The 24,145-nt window shown below is 39.5% G+C and overlaps 1 protein-coding gene across 2 annotated transcripts in view; it reads right to left on the bottom strand.

Moving 5' to 3' along the window:
* Positions 1–24,145, bottom strand: part of sbf2 (SET binding factor 2) — a 569,459-nt gene that overhangs the window by 468,105 nt on the left and 77,209 nt on the right. For both annotated transcript variants that reach the window (XM_063061848.1, XM_063061849.1), the window contains exon 2: positions 1,366–1,451. In XM_063061848.1, the coding sequence (XP_062917918.1) occupies positions 1,366–1,451 (86 nt within the window). The remainder of the gene's footprint in view (positions 1–1,365; positions 1,452–24,145) is intronic.

The following is a 24,145-nucleotide window of genomic DNA, read 5'->3' as shown; positions in this document are numbered from 1 at the left end:
CGACCTGTACCTATAAATATGCACAAAATCGTATCAGGATCAATCTTAGTTAAATTAAAAATACATGGAATTGCCAGCTTGTACAGTTTACAGCTACACACTTCTGTATTACAACACAAAAATACTGATTCAAAGGGCAACCCCATCCAGAAAATGTAAGATTGGCCACTGTAGTCCCAGACATATTGCTTCCTTGTTAGCCTCCTGGTTTCAGTTTTTATTTGATGTTAGTTCAGTGCCCTCTTCAGCCAGAAGGATACAGTTATTATAAGCAGCTAAGTTCTGTGATATTTCTACTGAATAAACAAAATGCATACTCAAAGAGAAATATGCAACATCCTGCGATAGTAACACAGTAAGAAACAACACTGGAAACACCGGAAAGTATCAAAAGGTATCAAAGTATTAATAAACAATTGAATTCAACTGTTAAGAGAAGCTCGAATGAGTTTAAGCTTTACTACAGTCCAGAGAAATAACTACTTATTATTTACTGCTAATCCAGAAAGTATTTAGGTTTCATTCTCAGTTGCATCATCTTTAACAATATGTTCCCTACCAGGAAGATCTTTGGATTTCTCTGCAGTTATCAAAATATCTTTCATCTATCTGACATGCTAATTTATTCACAAAAAAACATGCTAATTTATTCACAAAAAAAGTGTTCGCCTGCTATCACAATATTGTAAAATGTTATCAGAGAGAATGGGTCGCCAGTGCAAAGTCAGCCATAAAAAAAAATGGAACCATTGCAAGGTTAGAAGATGGACCAATTCCAAAACCAAATGCAACAACTTGTATACCATACACCCCACAAAACACAGTGGGATTTACCAATAGCTAAACATAATGACGTGAATTTAATCCCTGGAAATAATTACTGTGAAACTAAAAGGATTACAAACCAAGCTAATAAAGTGTAATCCATTTCAAGTGATTAGAAGGGTTGACACCAAGATTATTCTTGCAGACAAGTTTATTAGTTACATTTTATTAATAACCTTGTCACAGGGTTTAACAGCGTCAATCATATTTCTAGAACTGTTTTCACTAATTTATATATTAATGTACAAAACTGCCTGAAATGCAGATAAAGCATTTTTAACTTCAGTTGGCTCCTACAAAATCATTAAAACAAGGGATCATTGCATAAAAACCTGAAGATCATTTATCCCCAGTTTTCTTTGTTAAATTAAGCCCAATACAAGCATCTTTCACCATAATATTATTTCCATTCCAGAACAGCTACAAAACTCAGTTCAAAAAAAGCCAGGAACAAATTCACCAATTAATATTTGACACAAAATATTGTCAGAAAACCTTAATTTCAATCATGAAAAGTAAAATAAAAGCTAGGATACTCACCAACTCTATTCCTTGTGGAAAGGGTGCATCATCCCAATCTTTTCGTGGAAAACGCTGAATTATTTTCCCTGAGCCTTCAACAGATCCTAAGCACAAACAAGGTTAACACATTACCACATACATATATATAGGACTACTACTTAGTACAGAAAAAATGTAGCAATGAACCTTGCACAACAAAACGTAACCACGAGTAAAATCGAAGAATTTAAAACCAGTCTCCACCTTCCAAAAAAAAATCTCATTTTAAGTTCCAGCAACAACAATACATCATCCAACTAGACACATTAGTTTTCTGGGCTCAACAGCAATTGCAACACAGATATTGCTTGACTAACTATTTTATATAATCCCAGATTAATTTCACTAATAAAAATCTGAAAACTATTTTCCCCATTTTCTCTGATATCTTTAATGAAGTTTTAAGGGAGCAAGTCATTGTGATCAGTCTGAAGTCTCCAGTTCAACTCTCAGTGCCATATCTATCCCTTCCTTTAGTTCACTTAGACACAACTCCTCTAACATTCACCCTCATGACAGCCTTGAAATTAGATCTCTCTTCAGTTTCAAATCCATGACGCTCATCACTTTCTCCCCCAACATGATTCATATAAACAGTTGACCACTTAGCTTCTCTTTCAGCCTCCACGTTTACTGATATTGCTGAAAAGAACCAACTGGCTTTCTTCAGGTCTGTCATTGTATCTTACTTCAAAATAAGAAGAGCAACATTTACAGCCTCCTTTACTTCCTCAATAAAACAAAATCACTGAATATGCCTCACCGCTAGCAGGTTTTCTCTGCTTGTATATTCCACCCATTTTGCAATGAAGCTAATGTTCTATTTGACTTGCTAATTATTGTTGTTGTACCTTCATACCAAGAATACCTTGATTTATAAATGCAAACACGAGGAAATCTGCAAATGCTGGAAGTTCAAGCAACATACACAAAATGCTGGTGGAACACGGCAGGCCAGGCAGCATCCATAGGAAGAAGCACATATATTCACATGTAATCTCTTTGTTTAAATAGTCTGCTTTTGTATTCTCCATATCAAAATGGATCAACTCACATTACCATTATAATCCACATAATTTTTTTGCCTGCTAACTTCAACATCTACATCAATTTGCAGACACTCTGCATCCTCCTCACAACCTGTGAGACTTCTCATCTTTGTGCATTCACCAAATCTGGCTACAATAAATCCACCTCTTCATTTAATTTAGTGATGTATATAGTTGAATATTCTACAAAAATCATGTTGCACACCATTACATCCAGTTTGGTAATCTGAAAATGACTACATACTGTACACTACATACACTATATCTATTGGACCACCTTTAAGCAATCTAGTTGTTACATATTCAAAGTTATCCAGTAAATTCATCAAACACAATTCCTTTTTGTGAAACCAAATTGACTTTCTCTGAAATTACAATTTTCTAAATATACAGGTACTCCTTCCTTCACAATGGATGCCAACATCTCCCCAATGATAGATGTGAAAAGACAAACTGAATTAACATTTGGAATCAATGACTCATTTTCTTTCCACAAATCTTTCCTTACTTGCTGAGAATTTGCAGCATTTTTTACTTTTATTTCCCATTTCAAACATCTACAGTTTTCTGTCTTTGATGCTGATAGTTTGTTTCAGTTCAGTGCTAAATATCACAAAATAGCGGAGATTAAATAGTTAGAAGCATTGGTAGAGAGAACAGTGAGTTAAGGCAAAGTTTACTTCAAGACTTACTGTTGACAGGATTAGTAGACCTCAGTCTACCTAGACTCCTTCACCACCCTTATTTTCTCAATCTTGTCTTCTTGCTGAAATCCTTTCCCTAAGTAACACCTATACTTTTGGTCAGTTGAGTGGTATTTCAATGTGCTCAATGAGGGATTCAGTAGACAAAGGCTTTCACTGTTTCTTATTTCAACATTTGTGTGGAAGCTCCTGGTGAGACTCACAAGGCTTTGTCCTCAACCAGCAAGTCCTTGCTCTCACAGTATGGAAAGAATTCAAGAATACTTGTAGGGTGAAGACACTACCACAATAGCTAGAATAACAGGAACAGATACAATTCAGTTCAGCCACTGAGTTCTTGCTGCATATTCAAAACTTCCTGAAATCTTATTCACATCTAAACCAAAATCTCTATATATCCAATATTGATTTGCTTTTGTCAATATACTTAGATGATTTTAGGCACAGCCAAAGGATTTATTTACTTGCTCCAAAACCTCCAAAAGGAAGATGAAGTCACTCATATGAGTAAAGTGCATCACAAGTATGCATGCCAAACTAAACTGTGTTACAGATAGCACTTGCTGTAAACCGGATTAATTCCAAAGCACAGAAATTCTGGGACACAGTCAGCATCCGAGACACATCAATGATTGAGAGCAACCTGAAGCAAGGCTGTTGCAGTACTGCAAACAAAATGTTTTCACTACATTTTCCCTCATGATACAATTTAGCCTTTAAGCTCCAGTCCTTCTTCCTAAAACTCCAGTTTGAGATTTTCTCCTCATTTAGCCACAGTCAGAAATGTGACAAATATGAAAGCCTGACAAATAAACAATGCACGACCTTGCACTCAAGTCAGGCAAATTCATGGTTGTATATTTTGATTAAAAGACAGTGGAAGGAAATACTGCAAATAGCCAGATTCAACATTACAGAAAACCAAACAGAAGCAACTATTTTGTTTATAGAGGCACTGAACTTAAATCAATGCAAGACATACAACAAAAGTGAACAGCAGTCCTGGGTAATGACACTGACCAAAGAGACCAAGAGCTACATGTACACAATTGCCTGAAAGTGTCAACACAAGCAACAAGGCACTGGAGTATCGCATACTTACCTTCACTGGTCAGGGCACTGACTAAAGGAGTTAGAGTATCAATGTTATAGCTAGACAAGACATTGGCTAGACCACACAGGAGTACTGAGTGTGGATCTGGTCATGCCAGTAATGAAAGTATGTAATTAAGATGGACAGGGTGCAAATTTGTAAGGATATTGTCAGGACTGGTGAGTCTTTATACCTGGGTAGGGAAGTCTAAAATTAAAGGGCATAGATTTAAGGGCAAAAGGTAGAGATTTCAAAGGGATCTGAACATCAAGATTTTCCACACACAAGGTGGTGGGTACACAGTGTGATTTGCCACAGCAAGTGGCAATAGCACGTACAATTATAACATTTTTTTTTAAATTTGGATAGGAACATGGATAAGAAAGGTTCAGAGGGATATGGGCAGAATACAAGCAAATGGGATAGCTAGTTTCCATAAAACACAATGCAATTATGCACCAGATTACGGCAACATCTTCAAAACTCAATGTTAGATCCTAAATGACAAGGATTTCAAGGATCACTACCATCTGTACAGTACTGTGCAAAAGTCTAAGGCACATGTTAAAAAAAATTGTAAAGCAAAAATGTTTTCAAAACTAATCAAAAGGTTTCAAATTATCAAAAAATTCAATAAAAAGCAGTAAACAGTATAAAAAAAATAAATCAAATCAATATTTAGCGTCACTCCTCCCTCCCTTTGCAGGAGGAGTACTGGTGAGCACAACATTTACAGAACAGGCAACCCAGGTTCAAATCCCGCTGCCGCTGCTTGTAAGGAGCTTGTACGTTCCCCCTGTGACCACGTGAGTTTCACCCGGGTGCTCCAGTTTCCTCCCACAATCCAAAGACGTAGGTTAACTGGTTACTGTAAGTTGTCCCACAATTAGGCTAGGGTTAAATCAGGGATTGCAGGATACTATGGCTCGAAGGTCTGGAAGAGCCTATTCCAAGCTCAATGAAAAAAATAAATATTTTAAAAACTGCATCAATTCTCTAAGATAAACTGCCGTGCAGTTTTATAAAAAGAAATTAGCTGATAGGTTGTTCCAAGCATCTTGGAGAACTGCCACAGTTCTTCTGCAGACTTTCACTCCCTTGCTTGCTTCTGTCTCTCCAGGTAGCCCCAGACAGCCTCGATGATGTTGAGATCAGGGATCTGTGGAGGCTATGCCATGTGGCCAAACTCCTTGTTCTTCTTTTCACTGAAGGTAGTTCTTTATGACTTTGGCCATGTGTTTTGGGTGATTGTCCTGATGGAAAATGAACCTGGGACTGATCAGACACTTCCCTGATGGTTTGCGTGATTGACGATAATCTGCTTGTACTTCTCATCATTCAGAATTCCATGATGAGAAGTCATCACCTGCCTCCTGTTTGAGCTAAAGGTTTCCCAATTTGACTCATCAGTCCAGAGCACTTGCTGCTGTTGTTCAGTACCCCAGTCCTTGTGCTTTCTGCATAGGTGAGTCTCTTGGCTTTGTTTCTACTTCAGTGGAATGGCTTTTTGGCAGCAACTCTTACATAAAGATCACTTCTGACACACCTTCTCCAGACTGTCGAAGAATGTACTTGGGTTCCAATGATTTCTGTGAACTCAGAGCAGATAGCAGTGGACTTCCTCCAATTTAAAGGTGACGTCAGTTTGATGTAACTCTCGTCTGCTGACGCTCCCAAGGACCACTCCATTTCTGGTCCTCAACCTTGCCCATTTCTTTCTGCTTCTTCAGAAGAATTTGAACAGCACATCTTGAAACTCCTGTCTGCCCATGAAGTTTCTGCTTGGGAGACACCTTGCTCATGTAGGATGACCACCTCCAGTCTTGTTGCTATACTCACTCTTGCCATGCCAATTGTTATATGTAACCATATAACAATTACAACACGGAAACAGGCCATCTCAGCCCTTCTAGTCCATGCCGAACTCTTACTCTCACCTAGTCCCACTGACCTGCATTCAGCCCATAACCCTCCATTCCTTTCCTGTCCATATATCTATCCAATTTTACTTTAAATGACAATATCGAACCTGCCTCTACCACTTCTGCTGGAAGCTCATTCCACACAGCTACCACTCTCTGAGTAAAGAAGTTCCCCCTCATGTTACCCCTAACTTTTGCCCCCTAACTCTCAACTCACGTCCAAGATAATATGAAGATCAAACTGTCATAACTGCCACACCTTAACCTTTTTGTTTGGTTGTCAAAGTAAAATTTATTATCAGAGTTCATAACGTCACCACATACAACCCCGAAATTCTTTTTCCTGTGGGCACACTCAGCAAATATATAGAACAGTAACAGTAAACAGAATCAGTGAACAACAAACTGTTCCAAAGCAAACATAAATAAATAGCAATAAATAACAAAAGTATGAAGTAACAAGATAAAGTGCTTAACGTGAGACCACCAGTAGAATGAGTGTTGTTATCCCCTTTTGTTCAAGAACCTAATGGTTGAGAAGTAATAACTGATCTTGAAATTTGTGGAGTCCTGAGAGTCTTGTACCTTCCACCTGATGGCAGCAGCGAGAAAAGAGCATGGCCTGATTGGTGAGGATCTTTGATGATGGATGCTGCTTTTCTCCGGTAACAGTTCATGTTGATATGCTCAATGGTTCGCAGGGCTTTACCCGTGATGTACTGGGCTGAATACACTACCTTTTGTAGGATTTTACACCCAAAGGTATTGGTGTTCCCGTACCAGGCTATATTGCGGCCAGTCAGCACACTTTCCACCACACACCTATAGAAGTTTGTCAAGGTTTTTAATGACATGTTGAATCTCCACAGACTCCTGAGGAAGTAGAGCACCGTCATGCTTTCTTTGCAAATATATTTATATGATGATCCAGGAGAGGTCCTCTGAGATACAGGATTCCCCCACTATCCGAAGGTAGAGCATTCCTATGAAACGGTTGGTAAGCCAGAATGTCATAAAGTGAATAAGCAATTACCATTTATTAATATGGGGAAAAAATTTTGAGCGTTCCCAGGCCCAAAAAATAACCTACAAAATCACGCCAAATAACACATAAAACCTAAAATAACAGTAACATATAGTAAAATCAGGAATGTTATGATAAGTACACAGCCTATATAAAGTAGAAATACTTTTCTGCAGCACTGTCTAGCGCAGTAAATATCTCGCGGAAGCGTTCTTGGCAGAAACACTCTCTCCAGTAACCTTTAAGCTATGAAGCTGCCAAATCATACCAAATAAAAATACACAGCCTATATAAAGTAGAAATAATGTATGTACAGTGTAGTTTCACTTACCGGAATCGGGAAGACTCCAATAAATTGCAGTTTCATCACAATTAAACACGTGCTTATACGAATAACTACCTGATGCAATCGGCAATCGCCTCTGATCTGGGCCGACATTTACATGCCGGGCGGCACCTAATTAATTAGCTTGTTTATTTCGGCTCTTTTCTTAAAGATGTGCTGGGTGCGTTCCGACTACCGCTGCATTCTTCACGATGATGTATCGGTCCGCGGCCCGGAGGTTGGGGACCACTGCTTAAACTATGAAGATCAAACCACCCATGACTACCTTTAAATTCCACTTTCGCAACACTTTTATCACCATCGTCCAGTGTTTTCTGTTTCAGCTTATTAAAAAGACTGACTGATTTCTCCTGAAGTATAAGAAAACTTAACGGAACACCACGCTTTGTACACCCATCAATCCACTCAAGCAATAGACTTTCCATCTTATCCATAATTGGATGCTGACTAAGAGAGACCACTTTGCCACAAGCAGAACCAACAGTAACATCGGCAGCTTTCAAAATTCTTTCTCTCTGTGTATAGATGGTGCGAATGATGGATGCAGGCAAGTTCAACATGCGGATAATGTCCTTACTTCATTTACCATGATCAAAACGCTTAATTATGTCTAGCTTTACGCTAAGTGTAACACCCTTATGAGCTCTTTCAGGCTTTTCCGATACCTTAGAACTCATCTTGCTAACTGATGCACAAAATAAATTGAGATAAAGCACATGTTTAAGCAATGGCAGCTAGAATGCAGTTCCGGTGGAGGAGCTTGGCTGCTCGGGCACGCACTGCCTTTACTTGTAACAGTGAAAACACCTTCTGTTAGCGAAAACAGGTAACTAATGTAGGTCTTTTGCAACAGCGAGGTGTTGTAAAGTGAATGTTCGGAAAACAGGGGCCACCTGTAGTGACACCCAGAGATAGTTACTGAGCCTCTCCATCTCTGATCCTCCAATTAGTATTGGTTCATGGACCTCTGGTTTCCCCCTCCTGAAACTTACAGTCAGTTCCTTGGTCATGTTCACATTGAGTGAGAGGTTATCATTAAATCACTGTCAAATTTTCAATCTCCCTCCTAAATGTTGATTCATCACCACCTTTGATATAGCCCAAAACAGCGGTGTTGGAGCTGTGCTGTAGGTGTAAACCCAGTCTGATTCCTTCTAAACCCGTTTTTGTTTCAGTTAATCAATGACAACTCATTAGGTCATTGATCATTAGCACCCTGTTTGTCATCCTTGTTTAATCACACACTGGGCTATATACCTGTAAAGTAATCAAAAAGTTTTATTTGAAAAGTGGTTTAATAGTGTTACTTTCTTGAACGAAATACAAAAAAAAACTAACATTTAATTTTTTTTGGAAAGTGAATGTTAGAAATCTAGAATTCGCTCTTTTCCACTGATACACTAATGCAGAAGACAAAATGTGATTTTGTTTAAACACAACAACATAGTAGAGAATGAATTTTCTGGGTGTTATACACAGTAGAGAAATGGGTCTTGTAACAGTAACATTAGGTTAGACATCAAACTGAAAACTATTCTTCTGTGTTATAAATGATTAGTTTTCACATATTTATGCAAGAAAAATGAATTTCACTTGGCATCCAGTTTAAGATGGCGCTGAAGTCCAATGACTACTTACTGACAGCAAGCAAAAAGAATACAACTACTTTATTAATAATACTTTTCCTTGTAAAATTTATGGTAAATGATCACCACAAGCAATGGAGAGATAAGCAAAGGCGAGGCAGAGCCAAGGGTTGAAGCGGGCAGGTGTGAGGTGAAGTCAAGGCATATTTGAACAAAGTCAGGGTGAGCAGAGCAGGAGAAGCAGACTCCAGGTCTATCCACCTAAACCTAGAGCAAGGTTTGATCAACTTAAGTGCTAGACAAAAGTGGGGTATAGGCCGAAAAATGGTGGTGGGGTCCAGGCCTAGAACATACTGATGCGATAAGGCCCAGGTTCTAATGCAAGAAACAACCTGATGTTTGGATGATTTAAATGCCGGGCCAGATGTATTAATAAGGGAAGGTGTTTGGACAAGAGGTGAGGTGGGGCCAGTTCTGCTTTCTGTCATATGACATTTATTCAGCTCTGCACTGAAGTGTGGCGGAGGCCTGCTCTGGGCTCCGTGTCTGAGTGCTCTGTGATGTTTATTCGGCTCCGGGCTCCACGTCTGACCGCTCTGTGATGTTTATTTGGCTCCGGGCTCCATGTCTGAGTGCTCTGTAATGTTTATTTGGCTTCGGGCTCCGTGTCTGAGGGCTCTGTGATGTTTATTTGGCTTCGGGCTCCGTGTCTGAGGGCTTTGTGATGTTTATTTGGCTCCGGGCTCCATGTCTGAGCGCTCTGTAATGTTTATTTGGCTTCGGGCTCCGTGTCTGAGCGCTCTGTAATGTTTATTTGGCTTCGGGCTCCGTGTCTGAGCGCTCTGTGATGCTTATTTGGCTCTGTGCTGAACTGAGGCTGAGGCCTGCTCCAGGCATCGTGCATAAGGACTCACTTTTGTTCTGAATGCCATTTGCTTGCTTTTATTGTTTGCATGATTTGCTTTTTTACCTCTGCACCTTCGGTGTTGACAGTGTATACATACCTTAATAATAAATGTACTTTGAACATCCAGACAGTATTGTTTTCTCTTTAAAAAAGCAGAAGCAATCTTAAAATAAAACTGAATAATACCCTTTAGCACACTCTAGTGATACTCTCAAACAGCAGACAGTAGACAAAATGACAATCCAATCTACATTCACTGGCCACTTTACTTGGTACACCTGCTCATAATGCAAATACAGGTGTCCCCCACTTTTCGAACGTTCGCTTTACGAAACCTCACTGTTACAAAAGACCTATATTAGTACCCTGTTTTCGCTTTCAGAAAGCGTTTTCACTGTTACAAAAAAAAAGCAGCGCGCAATAAAAAATCAGCGCACGATAAAAGGCAGCACGCACCCTGAGCAGCTGCTCTCCCTGGATTCGGAACTGCAATCCAGCCAGCACTGAAGAAAGAAAGAGATTTTCTCTGCAATGATAAAGTACGACTTTAATTTTGAAAGGGTACATAGGTTTAGAGGATATTTGCAAGATGGTTTGAGTCCTTACAAAGAACTGTATGATAGAAAAATGCGCGAGGCTCAGCAGTCAAGCAAGCCTTCCACATCAGTCACAGCAGACGATGAACCTCGACCTTCGACATCAAGACGGGCAGTCATAGGAGAAGATGAACTGCCTGCCCTAATGGAAACAGATAACGAGATGACACCCCAGTATCCCACCACCCCAACCCCCAGGCCACAGACAGATACCGATTCGTGGAGAATGCAGCAGTAGCCCAGAGGCACACAGCACATCTTTAAGAAAAAAGCTGAAATAAACATGCTAATTAATTAGGTGCCACCCGACACGTAATTGTCGGCCCAGATCAGAGACGACGCAATCGGAAATCGGCACTGAAATGGGCCAACAATTATGTGTCAGGCAGCACCTAATTAATTAGCATGTTTGTTTCGGTTTTTTTCTTAAAGATGTGCTGTGTGCCTCCCGGCTACCGCTGTACCCCTGCATGCTCCGCGGATCGGTATCGGGTTGGTGGCCCGGAGGGTGGGGGCCACTGCACCACCCCAACCTCTGACTCAGCCTAACACACCATCATCAGTGTGCTCGGCGCTGTCCCGATTCCGGTAAGTGATACTACACTGTACGTACATTATTTCTACTTTATATACGCTGTGTATTTTTACGTGTTATTTGGTAAGATTTGGCAGCTTCACAGCTTAAAGGTTACTGGAGGGAGCTTGCGCCGTGTTTTTGCCAACAGCGCTTGCGTGAGATTTTCGCTACGGAGAACAGTGCAGTAATGACTGTGGAAAGGTATTTCTACTTTATATAGGCTATGTATTTATCATACCATTCCTGCTTTTACTATATGTTACTCTTATTTTTGGTTTTATGTGTTATTTGGCATGATTTGGTAGGTTATTTTTGGGTCTGCGAACGCTCACAAAATTTTCCCATATAAATAAATGGCAATTGCTTCTTCACTTTACGACATTTCGGCTTACGAACCATTTCATAGGAATGCTCTACCTTCAGATGGCGGGGGAAATCTGTATCTAATCATCCAATCGTATGGCAGCAACTCAATGCACAAAAGCATTGTCAAGGAGGTTCAGTTGTTCAGAGTAAACATCAAAATGGGGAAAAAATGTGATCCAAGTGACTTTGACTATGGAATGATTGTTGGTGCCAGACAGTGTGGTTTTATCTGAGAAACTACTGTTCTCCTGGGATTTTCATGCACAAAAGTCTGTAGAATTTACAGAGAATGGTGTGGAAAAACAATAAACATTGCATGAGCTACAGTTCTGCGGGAGAACTTGTTAATGAGAGGTCAGAGGAGAATGACCGGATAGGTTCAAGCTGTCAGTAAGACAACGATGACTCAAATAACCACACGTTATGACAGTGGTGTGCAGAAGAACATCTCTGAATGCACAACACGTCACACCGTGAAGTAGATGGGCTACAGCATTAGAAGACCACGAACATGCAAAAACACACTCAGCCACTTTATTAGGTACCTCCTGACCCTAATAAAGTTGCCACTGAGTATTTAATGTAATAAAGGTTGAGTGTCCTTTAACTGAAATGCTTGAGGCCAAAGGTATTTTAGATTTCAGATATTGGAATATTTGCATCTATACAAAGAGATACCTTGGGGATAGGACCCAAGTCCAAACACAAAATCCATTTACATTACATGTACAGCTGGTGTGAGGCTCAGAGTGAACAGTCCACAGTCAGAGCACTGTCTGACATGATGAAGCAAGGTTCTCCACAGACTTGAATGACCACCCCCATCCATGTTATCAGATTTTGGAATTTTGGATAAGGGGTATTCAACTTGTACTAGTTGAAGTGACAAGGATTGTGTAACTCAGACAAAACCAATTGACTCAGTTGGGTCCGCACTGATACCTATGTGCAACTTGAGCTTTCTCCCTTCCTTGGTATAATCGTCTGCTCTTCTCCATCACTTGTTTATCTGGCTTCTCCTTAAAATGTATCTGTACTATAATCTCAACTATTACTGCAGTCTTGCAACATAAAGCATCTGCTAAATTCAGTTTCATCTTTTTGGTGATCTTTTCATAAACAGGAGTATGCATGAGGATCTCATGGAAATCTATCGTATGTTGAAAGGACTAGATAAGGTGGATGTGAAGAGAATGTTTCCTCTGTTGGGAGTATCCAAAACTAGAGGGCACAGCCTCAAATTTGAGGGGCAACCTTTTAGAACAGAAGGGGGATTTTTCTTTTTTAGCCAGTGGTGAATCTGTGGAATGCTCTGCCATGGACTGTGGTGGAGGCCAAGCTCATTGGTATACTCAAAGTAGAAGTTGACAGATTCCTGAATGGTTGGGCAATCAAGGGATATAGTGAAAGGGCAGGTGTGTAGGGTTGAATGGAACTCGGCATCAGCCATGATGAAATGGTGGAGTGGACTTGATTGGTTGAATGGCCTAATTCTGCTCCCATGTCTTACGCACATTATAGCACACTGAAAAAATGTGGCTGTACTCAAGTTGATTTCTATCTGTGTGTGTTCACTCTAGTAAAAAAAATTTACATGAGTTTTAAATACCAACAATGAAAATCTACAGATGCTGGAAATCCAAGCAACACACACAAAATGAAGAAAGAACTCAGAAGGGCAGGCAGCATCTATGGAAAGCAGTACAGTCGACATTTCAGGCTGAGACGTCTTCCTCAGGACTGGAGAAAAAAAAAGATCAAGAGTCAGGGTTAGAAGTGGTGGGGGGGGAGAAGAGAGGAAGAAAGAAACACAAGGTGATAGGTGAAACCGGAAGGGGGAGGGGATAAAGTAAAGAGATAAGAAGATAATCAGTGAAAAAGATACAGGGCTGGAGAAGGGGGAAATCTAATAGGAGAGGACAGAAGGCCATGGAAGAAAGGAGGAGCACCAGAGAGTGCATGCAAGAAGCTACAGTGAGAGGAGGAAAGGGGAATGGAGAATGGTGAGGGGAGGGGCTGGTGGCCATTACCCCAAGTTCAAGAAATCAACGTTCATGCCATCAGTTTGGAGGCCACTCAGACGGAATACAAGGTGTAGCTCCTCCAACCTGAATGCGGCCTCATCACAACAGAGGAGGCCATGAATAGACATGTCAGAAAGGGAATGGGAAGTGGAATTAAAATGGGAGGGCCACTGGAAGATCCCACTTTTTCTGGCAGATGGAGCATAGGTGCCTCAAGTACCTTAATTAAACATCTTTAGCCCTTGCTTTTCCAGGGGAAAGAATCTGAGTCTATTCATCCTTTAGTTACAAAATCATTTCTGCCTTATCCATGCAAACCTTTTTGTATCCCTTCTTGTACCTAAATTTCCTTTTTAAGACATAGCAACAAGAGTAATCCAAAGCACCCAAAAGTTTGGTCTTACTAAGATTATTAGTATCTTCTCTACTTTCCTATGCTACCTATGCAAATCACAACCACACATGCCCGATGCATTGCAAAGTGCTCTTCCAATTCCCATAAACAAGAGGTGACTGTGCATTTGCTACCAAAGTCCTTCTTCATCAAGATTGCGAACATTAGCAGGGTTACCTCCTTATTCTCAATTTTAGCAGGTAATGGCATATAAGGAAATAAGGTGAGATAGGAAAACAGGAATGAGGAAATGGTGAATGGTGAAGAGAGGAGGGGAGCCATTACCGGAAGCTCAAGCAGTCAATGCTCATGCCATAAGTTTGGAAGCATGAACATCGATTTCTCAAACTTACGGTAATGTCATCCCCCCGCTCCTTCATCATTCCCATTTCCCTCTCTCACCTTATCTCCTTACCTGCCCATCATCTCCCTCTGGTACTCCTCCTCCTTTTATTTCTTCAATGGCCTTCTGCTGTCTCTTATCAGACTCCCCCTTCCCAAGCCCTGTATCTCTTTCATCAAACAACTTCCCAGCTCATTGCATCACCCCTCCTGGTTTCACTTATCAACTTACGTTTCTTCCTACCTTCCCCCAATGTTCTAACTCTGACTCATCTTTTTTTCTCCAGTCCTAACAAAGAGTCTTGGTCCGAAACGTTGACCATACGTACTCTTTTCCATAGATGCTGCCTGGCCTACAGAGTTCCTCCAGCATTTTGTCTAAGCCTTTGATCATCTCAGTTTAAAAATGGAGCAAACAATCATTCAGATAGGAAATTACAACCAAATCATTTTCATTGCACACATCCAGAAAATTAAGAACCTGGGAAAAAGGAAATTGCAGAGCTTATATCAAGAATTTAGGGTTGTATAGATAGCTAATTCTAAACTTTTCTTGAACTATTTCAGTTACTCTGAACAAACAGTTCTCAAAGATTTTGTTTCTGCATGTGAGGAACTCTTCACAATACTCACTGTAAGCCACACGGTTAAAATTCTGATTGCCAACACAGACAAAGCTAAATATTTTTTTAAAAGTTAACAAACTAAATATTGCATTAGAATCTAGTACTGTATTTTTCACATTCAGAATACGGGAAATAAAGTTACATAAATGTTTTCTTAACTATGCTGCATGTTTTGAAAGGGCCAGATTTCTAGATAAGCACAGCTAATCTAACACTTTAAAGAATTCAGTGCATTCAGGATTGTTAGAATTTTGAAAATGTCATGTCAAAAGGTAAGAACTATCTATGCTATGTCACATGGAATGCAAAGTCAAGTAAATATTTAACGGTTCTTATTTTTACCTCTTTTTAGGGAAGGAAGGAAGATGACAGAAGCAACAGGAGTTCTCTTATAAATTAAATGTATTTGATAAAATTCAGAGCTAAATGCATATGGATCTATAAAAGGAATATACTTGACCTTAATCTTAGCTTCATGATTTTCGGTAACAGGCAAATTAGATATTCCTAGAGCAAACTCATTTCAGGAAATCAAACAAAAGTTAGCAATCATTGACCATAATAGAAACACCCATTCACACCACCCACTGCACAGCAGTTCAGCCATTAGTAAATTAAGCAGTCTTCCATTTTTAAAGATAATAAAAACATACTACTCCTATACAAAGATGTGACAAGTTTCAAATTAATAAAAGAGCTCTTTAAAAAAATGCAAAAGCAGACATCATAAATGAGCGGAAGAATCAACCACTGCAAACTTCTATGTGATTCTACAGCACTGTTGTCAATCATAGGGATAGGATTCTACAGCACTGCTGTCAAAGGATACAGGAGTTTTGCTGTGAAGAAAAGCTACTCTCCTCACCTAGCTTTTTTTAAAAAACTACCTTGTCAACTATCATGAAGTACAAATGAATGACAGTGCAAAAGTTCAAAGTAAATTTATTATCCAAGTATATATATGTCACTATATACAACCGAGATTAATTTTTGTGTGAACAATCACAATAACAAACACAACAGAACTAATTTACCAACCCAAGAGGATAGAAAGGACCAATGTGCAACAGATGACAAACTGTACAAATACAAAGGTGAAATAAAAGAAACGATAAGCAATACATATCAAGAACATGAGATGAGGAGTCCTTAAAAGTAAGTTCCTAGGTTGTGGGAACAGTTCAGTAATGAGGTGATGAAGTTGAATGAAGTTATCCCCCCTGATACAAGAGCCTGATGGTCGAGGGGCAATTACTATTCCTGAACCTGGTGCAGTGGGTCCTGGGGCTCCTGTACCTTCTTCCTTATAGCAGCAGCAAAAGGACAGCACGGTCTGGATGGTGGGGGTCTCTGATGATGGGTGCTGCTTTGCTGCAACAGCAGTCCATGCAGATGTGCTTAATGGTGGCGAGTACATTACTAGTGATAGACTGGGCCATATCCACTATTATATTTTATAAGCTGTCCAAGGTCATTGGTGTTTCCATACCAGGCTGTGATGCAACCAGACAACATTAGTCTCCACCACACATCTATAGAAGTTTGTCAATGTTTTAGATATCGTGCCAAATTGTTGCCACCTTCTAATTACAGGTGCTGTTGTACTTTCTTCGAAATGGCACGTGGACAGATCCCCTGTAATGATCACACTGAGGAATTTAAAGTTGCTCACCCTCTCCACCTCTAATACTCTGATGAGAACAGACTCATGGACACCTGGTTTCCTCTTCCTGAAATCAATAATCAGCTCCTTGGATTTGCTGACATTGAGTGAGAGATGTTGTTGTGGCACCATTCAGCCAGATTCTCAATCTCCCTCCCATATGCTGTTTCATCACTCACCTTTGATTCAGTCAGCAAACTTAAATGTGACACTGAAGCTGTGCTTAGCCTCACAGTTATAAGTACAAAGTGAGTAGAGCAGGGAGCAAAACACACAGCCTTTATGTTCCAGGGTGAGTGAAAAGATAATGAAAAAGCACCTGCTGTATACCTGCTGTGACGGTAGACAAATTGGAAAGGATCCAATTCACTTCCCAAGCAGGAGTTGATGTGTTTCATCACCAAGCTCTCAAAGCACTTCATCACAGTGGATGCGAGTGCTACTGGATTAAAGTCATTGAGGCATAGTCTTCTTAGGCACTGGTATAATTGAAGCCAGCTTGAAGCAGGTGGGGACCTCAGACTGCCGAAGTGAGAAGGTAAAAATATCAGTGAACACATCACTCAGCTGATCAGAACAGGTCTTTAGTACTCAGCATGTACCTGCCTGGGCTGTATGCATTCCATGGGTTCACCCTCCTGAAGGACGCTCTCACATTAGCCTCAGATACTGAAATCACATGGTCTTCAGGGGCTATGGTAGTCATGAAGGTGCCTTCATATTCTGACAGTTAAAACAAGCACAAGAGGCATTGAGCTCCTCTGGGAGCAAAGCCTTGGTTTCACTTTATAGGAGGTGACAATATTTAAAGCCTGTGACAGCTGTTGACAATTCTTCAGTAATTCAAGTTTCGTCCAGAATTTTCCAGAGATCTTATCTGGACCTCTTGTATTTAACTTGGTCGTCAGATCCGAATATCATTGATCTAGCCCTCAGTAGATTACTGATCTTACAGTTCATCCAGGCTTCTAGTTAGGAAAGATTTTGAGTGACTTTGTGGAAACACACTCATCTATGGCTGTTTTATAAAGTCTGTGGTATATTCATGCAGATCCTCTAAAAGTCCTTGAACACTGCCCTGTCCACTGACTCAAAGCAATCCTGTAGCCACTTCTCTGCCTCCTACAACCACCTCTTTGCTGTCCTCATCTCTAGAGTTTTGCTCTTTAGCCTCTGCCTGTTTTCAGGCAGGAGGACAGCCAAGTGATCAGATTCCCATGAAATGCTATCTAGGCATGGAACAGTGGGCATTCCTAATCGTAGTATAGCAGTAGTCAAGTGTGTTGGGAACCTGGTGCTGCAGGTGGTATGGTGATAATAACTGGGCAGAGATTTCTTCAAACAAGCCTAATTGAAGTCCCCGACAATGATTTGAAAGGTGTCGAGATAGGTTGTTTCTTGATTGCTGATGCCTTCTCTCAGTATCTCAAGTGTCTGCTTAACATCAGCCTTTGGCAGTATATTAAGTGTGGTTAAGATCACAGAGGAGAACTCTCTTGGTAACTAGAACAATGGCACACAATCATCACATGTTCCAGGTTGGGGAAACTGGAGTGCAACAAGACCGCGACATCCAAGTACTGCAAAGAGTTTATCAAGAAACACAAACCCCACCTTTTGCCTTTTCCGAATCAGCAGTCCTGTTCATTCAGTGTATTGGGTCTTACCAATGTATCCAGTATGTCCAGAGTGAGCCATGACTCCTTGAAACACAGGACAGAATAATCCCTCTTCTCCCTCTGATATAGCAATCTTGCCCTTAGGCCTTCAATCTTGTTCTCCAGCAACTGTACATTTGCTAACAAGATGCTGGGTAGAGCAAGTTTCATTCCTTGGTGTTTCAGTCTGACGTGGAGTCCTCTCCTCTTTCCTCTTTCAGCCACGGCAACGTACCTTCATCCGCTTTAAGGTACCATACCTGCACACTTGAGAGTTAAGTCAGCCAAATCATTAAGATTGTGAAATCACTAGCTCATGAAGGCAGTTAAAAAATCCATTACTTAAAGGGAAATTACAGGCTACAGATTGCAGTGAGAGTAGTTCCAAAGTACATTTGGAAATTTTGTAAGTTGCCCGCAACACATGTGTTTTACCAGTTTCTGAGTATTCATTTTCAAAGGAAAACAAATTGTTGAAATCCCAAAGTTCACATTAAAAAGTCCAAAATGAAAGTTTGAAAGATCATATCCCTAATGAAAGAATGTCAAACATTTGGTATCTGCAAAAGACATTGAACAGTTTCCAAAACATTGAGCTACTAATCTACTTCCAATACTTCCAAGAAAACTCAAAATAACATCGTCACTTCAGATCATCACCAATTTAATCTATAGTGACATCTTACGAAACAGAATCTATTAAAACTAAGAACAAATTCCAGGACCTAACCAATTTTATCCCTCATTAGCTTACAGTTCTTAAATTTCAAAAATCTTTTGATTTTTTACTCATCAGCACTTACTGTCTAAGAGCCATAGACAAATTACTCTGTCCCCTCTCTGCCCCAATGAATGTTAAAGCATTGATCGCAGTTGCAGAATTGCACTAAATATTTAAGAACTAGGTTACAATGGAAATCATTATGTATTTTGTTTTTCGAAGCATTTCTGAAAATTTAGAAGATCAGTGAATTTTGTCAGGATTCCAAACTAATAAGAAATACCTGTGCCTTCTTGGGGAAGAGGGAGAAAAGGCAAAAATGAAGTAGCTTTAAGTATCACCCAAATATGATAGCTCATGGAAGAAAAGCTTCCACACTTAGCTATGCAACTGCCTGGGCTATGCAAGATCTTCAAATGTTTTGACTCAGTTGAACCATGACCACTTTTTAAAAAATTTGTAAATAAGGTACAAGGTTACTGCCCAAAGAACAAAAGTGAAAAAGACGAAAAAGGAAAAAAAAAAGTGTTTAACGGGAAGCTCAGAGATGTACTTACAACAGTAACTGAAACAAAAAAGTCTTTGCATGATGGAAAAAAGAAAAAAAACTAAATGGTGAGTAAAGTCAATGTGGGAACACCTGAAAAGACTAGTCTGAAGGAGAGTGGTCAAGAAAGAATGTTGCAAAGAGGTTTTCTTATCACCATTCAATGGCAGAGTTAGAGCAGCAGTTTCTTGGAAACATTACGAAAAGGCAGATCTAGATTATAACATGCACTAAAAATTAGGAGAGAGAAAACAAAATGGAAAAAAGGAGAATTCCACAACAGTAGTAAAAAAAGAGGAAACTTAAGGATTGGGAAGGGAAATGGAACAAAATGCAACACACAATCTGCTGGAGGAACTCTGAGTCAAACAGCATGTTGGACAGAATGGAACAGTGAACATTTTCAGTCAAAACATTGCATTGGAAGAGGAAAGGCAGCCAGTATAAAGAGGAGAGGGAAGGTATTGAGACTGGAGCCATTATACAGAGTAGGTCAAGCAAAATCTAAGAGTTAAACTTAAATTGGCATTTTCTATGGCATCCGCACCCAATAGGTCTACACATCCTTTGAAAAGGGTAGGAAAAGAACTAGGAAATATAGTAAGTGTATATTAATGCCTGTGTGATATCCCAAACAAAATGAACCAAATAACCACAGGTGAAATCATCAGGCAACTCAATTCTATCATTAAGTTGAATTCATACCACACAACAAAAAAAAATTCAGCATTTCTATTACTACTATTCAAAGCTCAATAAGTTCAAATGCAATATTCAGCTACATTATTGTTTATTATGGACTTGATACCGAGAAGCGGTACATTTGGGAGTCAAAGTATGTACTTACTGGAAAGTTGCCATATACTGAAAATACAGACAAATGTATAACACAGTAATGACAGAATGCACACCAACAATCACAATGAATATAGAACATTATATTTAAGTTTGCCTTTTCAAAATCTTGCCCAGGGTAGGGGTAGGCTGTTGTGAGCCTAGTGCTGAATAGTGATTATTTAAAAAATCATTAGCAAAATGTTTGATTTAAAAAAAACTGCTTTTTGCTTCAGCAAAATTTTGCAGTCCATGCAAAATCAAAGTAGTGCAAGACTGCCTCCTTGAGATGGATTTTGTATCTGGCAATTTCTTGAAGGCCTTTTTGATACAAAAACTGAATTTTTCTTTTGAAATATTACTCAGCTAGATCCCAAAATACACCATTACACTTTTCTTTTAGAAATTAGAACTTATTCCATTATTTTTCAAAAAGTTCCACCATGCAACCAGTTCCAGAATAATACATAAAACATCTTTTATTTCACTACAGAATTATGAAATAGAATTCAAAACTAGCCCACAAAAGATATTAGGAGACATAACCAGAAATTAGGTGAAAAATGTTTTACAGAATCTTGAGAGGTATAAGACTTAAAGACTGCAGGGAACTCCACAATGTGTCACAGAACACAGAACAGTACAGCATAGTACAGACCCTTCAGTCTACAATGTTGTAATGACCTTTTAACCTACTCCAACATCAACCTCACATTTGCCTCCCACATAGCTCTCCATTTTTTTCTCATCCATGGGCCCATCTAAGAGTTTCTTAAATATCTCTAATTACCTGCCTCTACCACCATCCTTGGTAGTTTTTCCAAACACTCATCACTCTCTGTATAAAGAGCCTACCTCTCACATCCCACCTTCAAACACATTAAAATTATGCCCTCTCATTAGTTATTTCCACCCTGGGGAAAAATGGTGCTGGTTCTCTACTCTATCCATGTCTCTTATCATCTTGCACACCACTATCAAGTCCCCTCTCATCCTCCTTTGCTCCAAAGGGAAAAGCCCTAGCTCATATAACCTTTCTCCATAAGACCTATTTCTAATTCAGGCAGCATCCAGATAAATCTCCTCTGCACCTGGTCTAAAGCTTCCACATCCTTTCTATAATGAAATGACCAAAACAATACTCCAAGTGTGATCTAACCTTTGTGTTATAGAGCTGCAATATTACCTTATAGCTCTTAAACTCAATGCCCCAAACACTGGGCTTAAGATTGCATCAGACTAAACTCCATGCATATACAAACTTCCTCAAAAAAATCTTAAATTATCTTTGAAGTATCTTAATCAGCATGCGACACATTAGTGTTGTTTCACATCCCTCCATGTTAATAGATTACCAATTCAAATTGTTTGAAATAATTGACTCTCCGTCATTTCCGACGATGACAATTAGATTTGCTCAGTTCTGCTGTGTTCGTAGATGGCTGTTGAGTCCAAGTTGTGGGTGACATAGACATCCACAATAAAGACATGAAAACTGTGCTGGATCTAGAAGTGGAGCCATGCTATTGCTCTCCTCCTTTGTTGGGCAGCGATTAGTACCACTCATCGTCTCTCCTCCAGGTTGTTGTGAGAGATTCTAACTAAGGCTCACCAGCCACTCTGGTCTTGCGCACTCTGTTCCAACCCAGTGTGTGCAACGCTAGCTTCCATGCCATCTTTGAACCTCTTACGGAGCCTACCTTTACTCCCTTTGTCCAGCAAAAGCTCACCATATAGTTGCTGTTTGGGGATTCGGGGATCATTTATGTTTATGACATGCCCTATCCATTGAAGCTGTGCTTTTACAATCACGGCCTCAGTACTCGTCATCTCTGCCCTGTCGATGACCTCTATTTAGCACTAAACATTGATTTCATAAATGCTAAAATCTTACTTCAATTGCCAGCCCTGTGGTATAGGTAGCATTTTATTTAGTACATATATCACATATTTTTTCTCCTCTCTGATCTCTTTTCCAAAATAATCCCTTAATGTTGCACAGATAATCAGTCACACCTTGATCTTCTCTAATCAAAGTCACTCTCCAAAAGAAAAAAAACTTGATACTTGCATAAAGCTTCGATTGTGGCATAGTAACTAAGATTGAAAATTTTCACATGAACAAATCAAAGCAGCCAACTCATGCTTTATTACTCCATGACAGCACATTGGTATTTCAATTTATTAACCATGCTGCCTTGAGTATGTTTGTTCAACAGGCCATCCAAGAAAATTTTATGTGGTAGTATGTTGCTTTCCAGGTGGACTTTCATTAAAGATATAAGATTGTTAGAGCCAAGAAGTTTCTATAACCATCAGGAAAACACAATTAGAAGTTATTATTTGAGGGAATAACAACAAATTGCTTATATATACTGTACATTCTGCCAACTGGTTTACAGAACCATTTTAACAAAGCTATATCAAAAGACCTTTGCAAGATCCAAAAAAAAACAAGTAATAAAAATGTGCCTTGTTATTACAACTTCTGAACTACTTTTAAATGTTTTGCAAATGCCTGCATGGTGCATTATAGATTTGAGTTTGATTATCTGGTACAACTAAAATGGCTCCCTAGACAACCATCTCATGGCAAAACATCTATTGAAATATTCATGAAGCTATAGAAGAAAAATTGTTTTTGCAGAGCTATTTATGAAAAATCTGCTGCATCGTTTTGTCTCTACTTATATTAAGATTCAATATTGTTTTATGTCAATTCCTGTACACATGTAAAGAACAAAATAATTGATACACCAGTTCAGATGCAGCACAAAGAAAAAAGAACACAGATAAAGAATACAATAATTTTAAAAATCAGATACAAATTTAAGATAGCTTATATACATAGATTGATTATATGTCCACAAAGTGACACTAGGTTGTACACAGGAAATAAAAGTAGTAGTGGTGTTAGTGGGTGGAGGCAATTGTTTTTAAGTCAGGTGGTATTAATGTAGATGCTACTTGGCCTGCTCCCTGATGGGAGGGGGACAAACAATCCATGAGCAGGCCAAATGTGATAGTTGATGATGCTCCTGGCCCTTTTCCAGCACTGTTCCGTATATGCCATTCATGGCAGGTAGGTTGGTGCTGGTGATACATTGTGCAGTTTTGAACACCCGTTGTAGACCCTTCCTATCTACTACAGTGCAGTTTCTGTATCAAGTAGTGATGTAGCTTGTGAAAATGCTCTTGTCTGCACATCTGTCGAATGACACGAGTATGGATGTGCACAGTCCCGCTCTCTTCAGCCTCCTCAGAAAGTAGAGAGGTGCTGGTGAGCTTTCTTGGCTGTGCAGGATGTGTTCTGGCACCATCAGGTTCTGTGTGATGTGTATTTCCATGAGTTTGAAACAGCTTGCAGTTTGCACTGCTGTACCACGGTTGTTAAAAAAAGGGGGGCGGAAGGTATCTGAATGGTACACGTTCTCCAAAAATTAATAATCATCTTCAAGCCTCAAGCTCTTCCACTTCCTCTCTATAGGACGTCCCATTGTTCTTGGTGATAAGAATGTTCCTTCTAATTGTAATGAACAGTGCACACAAAAATCTTGTGCTATGCAATTTTTTGTCCAGTGACAACATGCGTGCACTGAATTTTCAAGTGGAAGTAAATCTGAAGCTATTCTACGGATAATAAACTACCAAGTTCAGTTTGTTATTCATTGTTTAAAAGAAATAAAATAACTATCAATAAGAACGATGATCTCCTTTGGGTTTGATCGTTTTCGCTATCGTTCATCTGCATTCACAAAGCATATATAGGTCTGATGTGGG

This window comes from Mobula hypostoma, chromosome 11, assembly GCF_963921235.1.
Source record: "Mobula hypostoma chromosome 11, sMobHyp1.1, whole genome shotgun sequence".
In the NCBI taxonomy this organism is placed as follows: domain Eukaryota; kingdom Metazoa; phylum Chordata; class Chondrichthyes; order Myliobatiformes; family Myliobatidae; genus Mobula; species Mobula hypostoma.
Note: the sequence above shows the minus strand (reverse complement) of the source record. Positions and strands in the feature narration are given on the sequence as shown.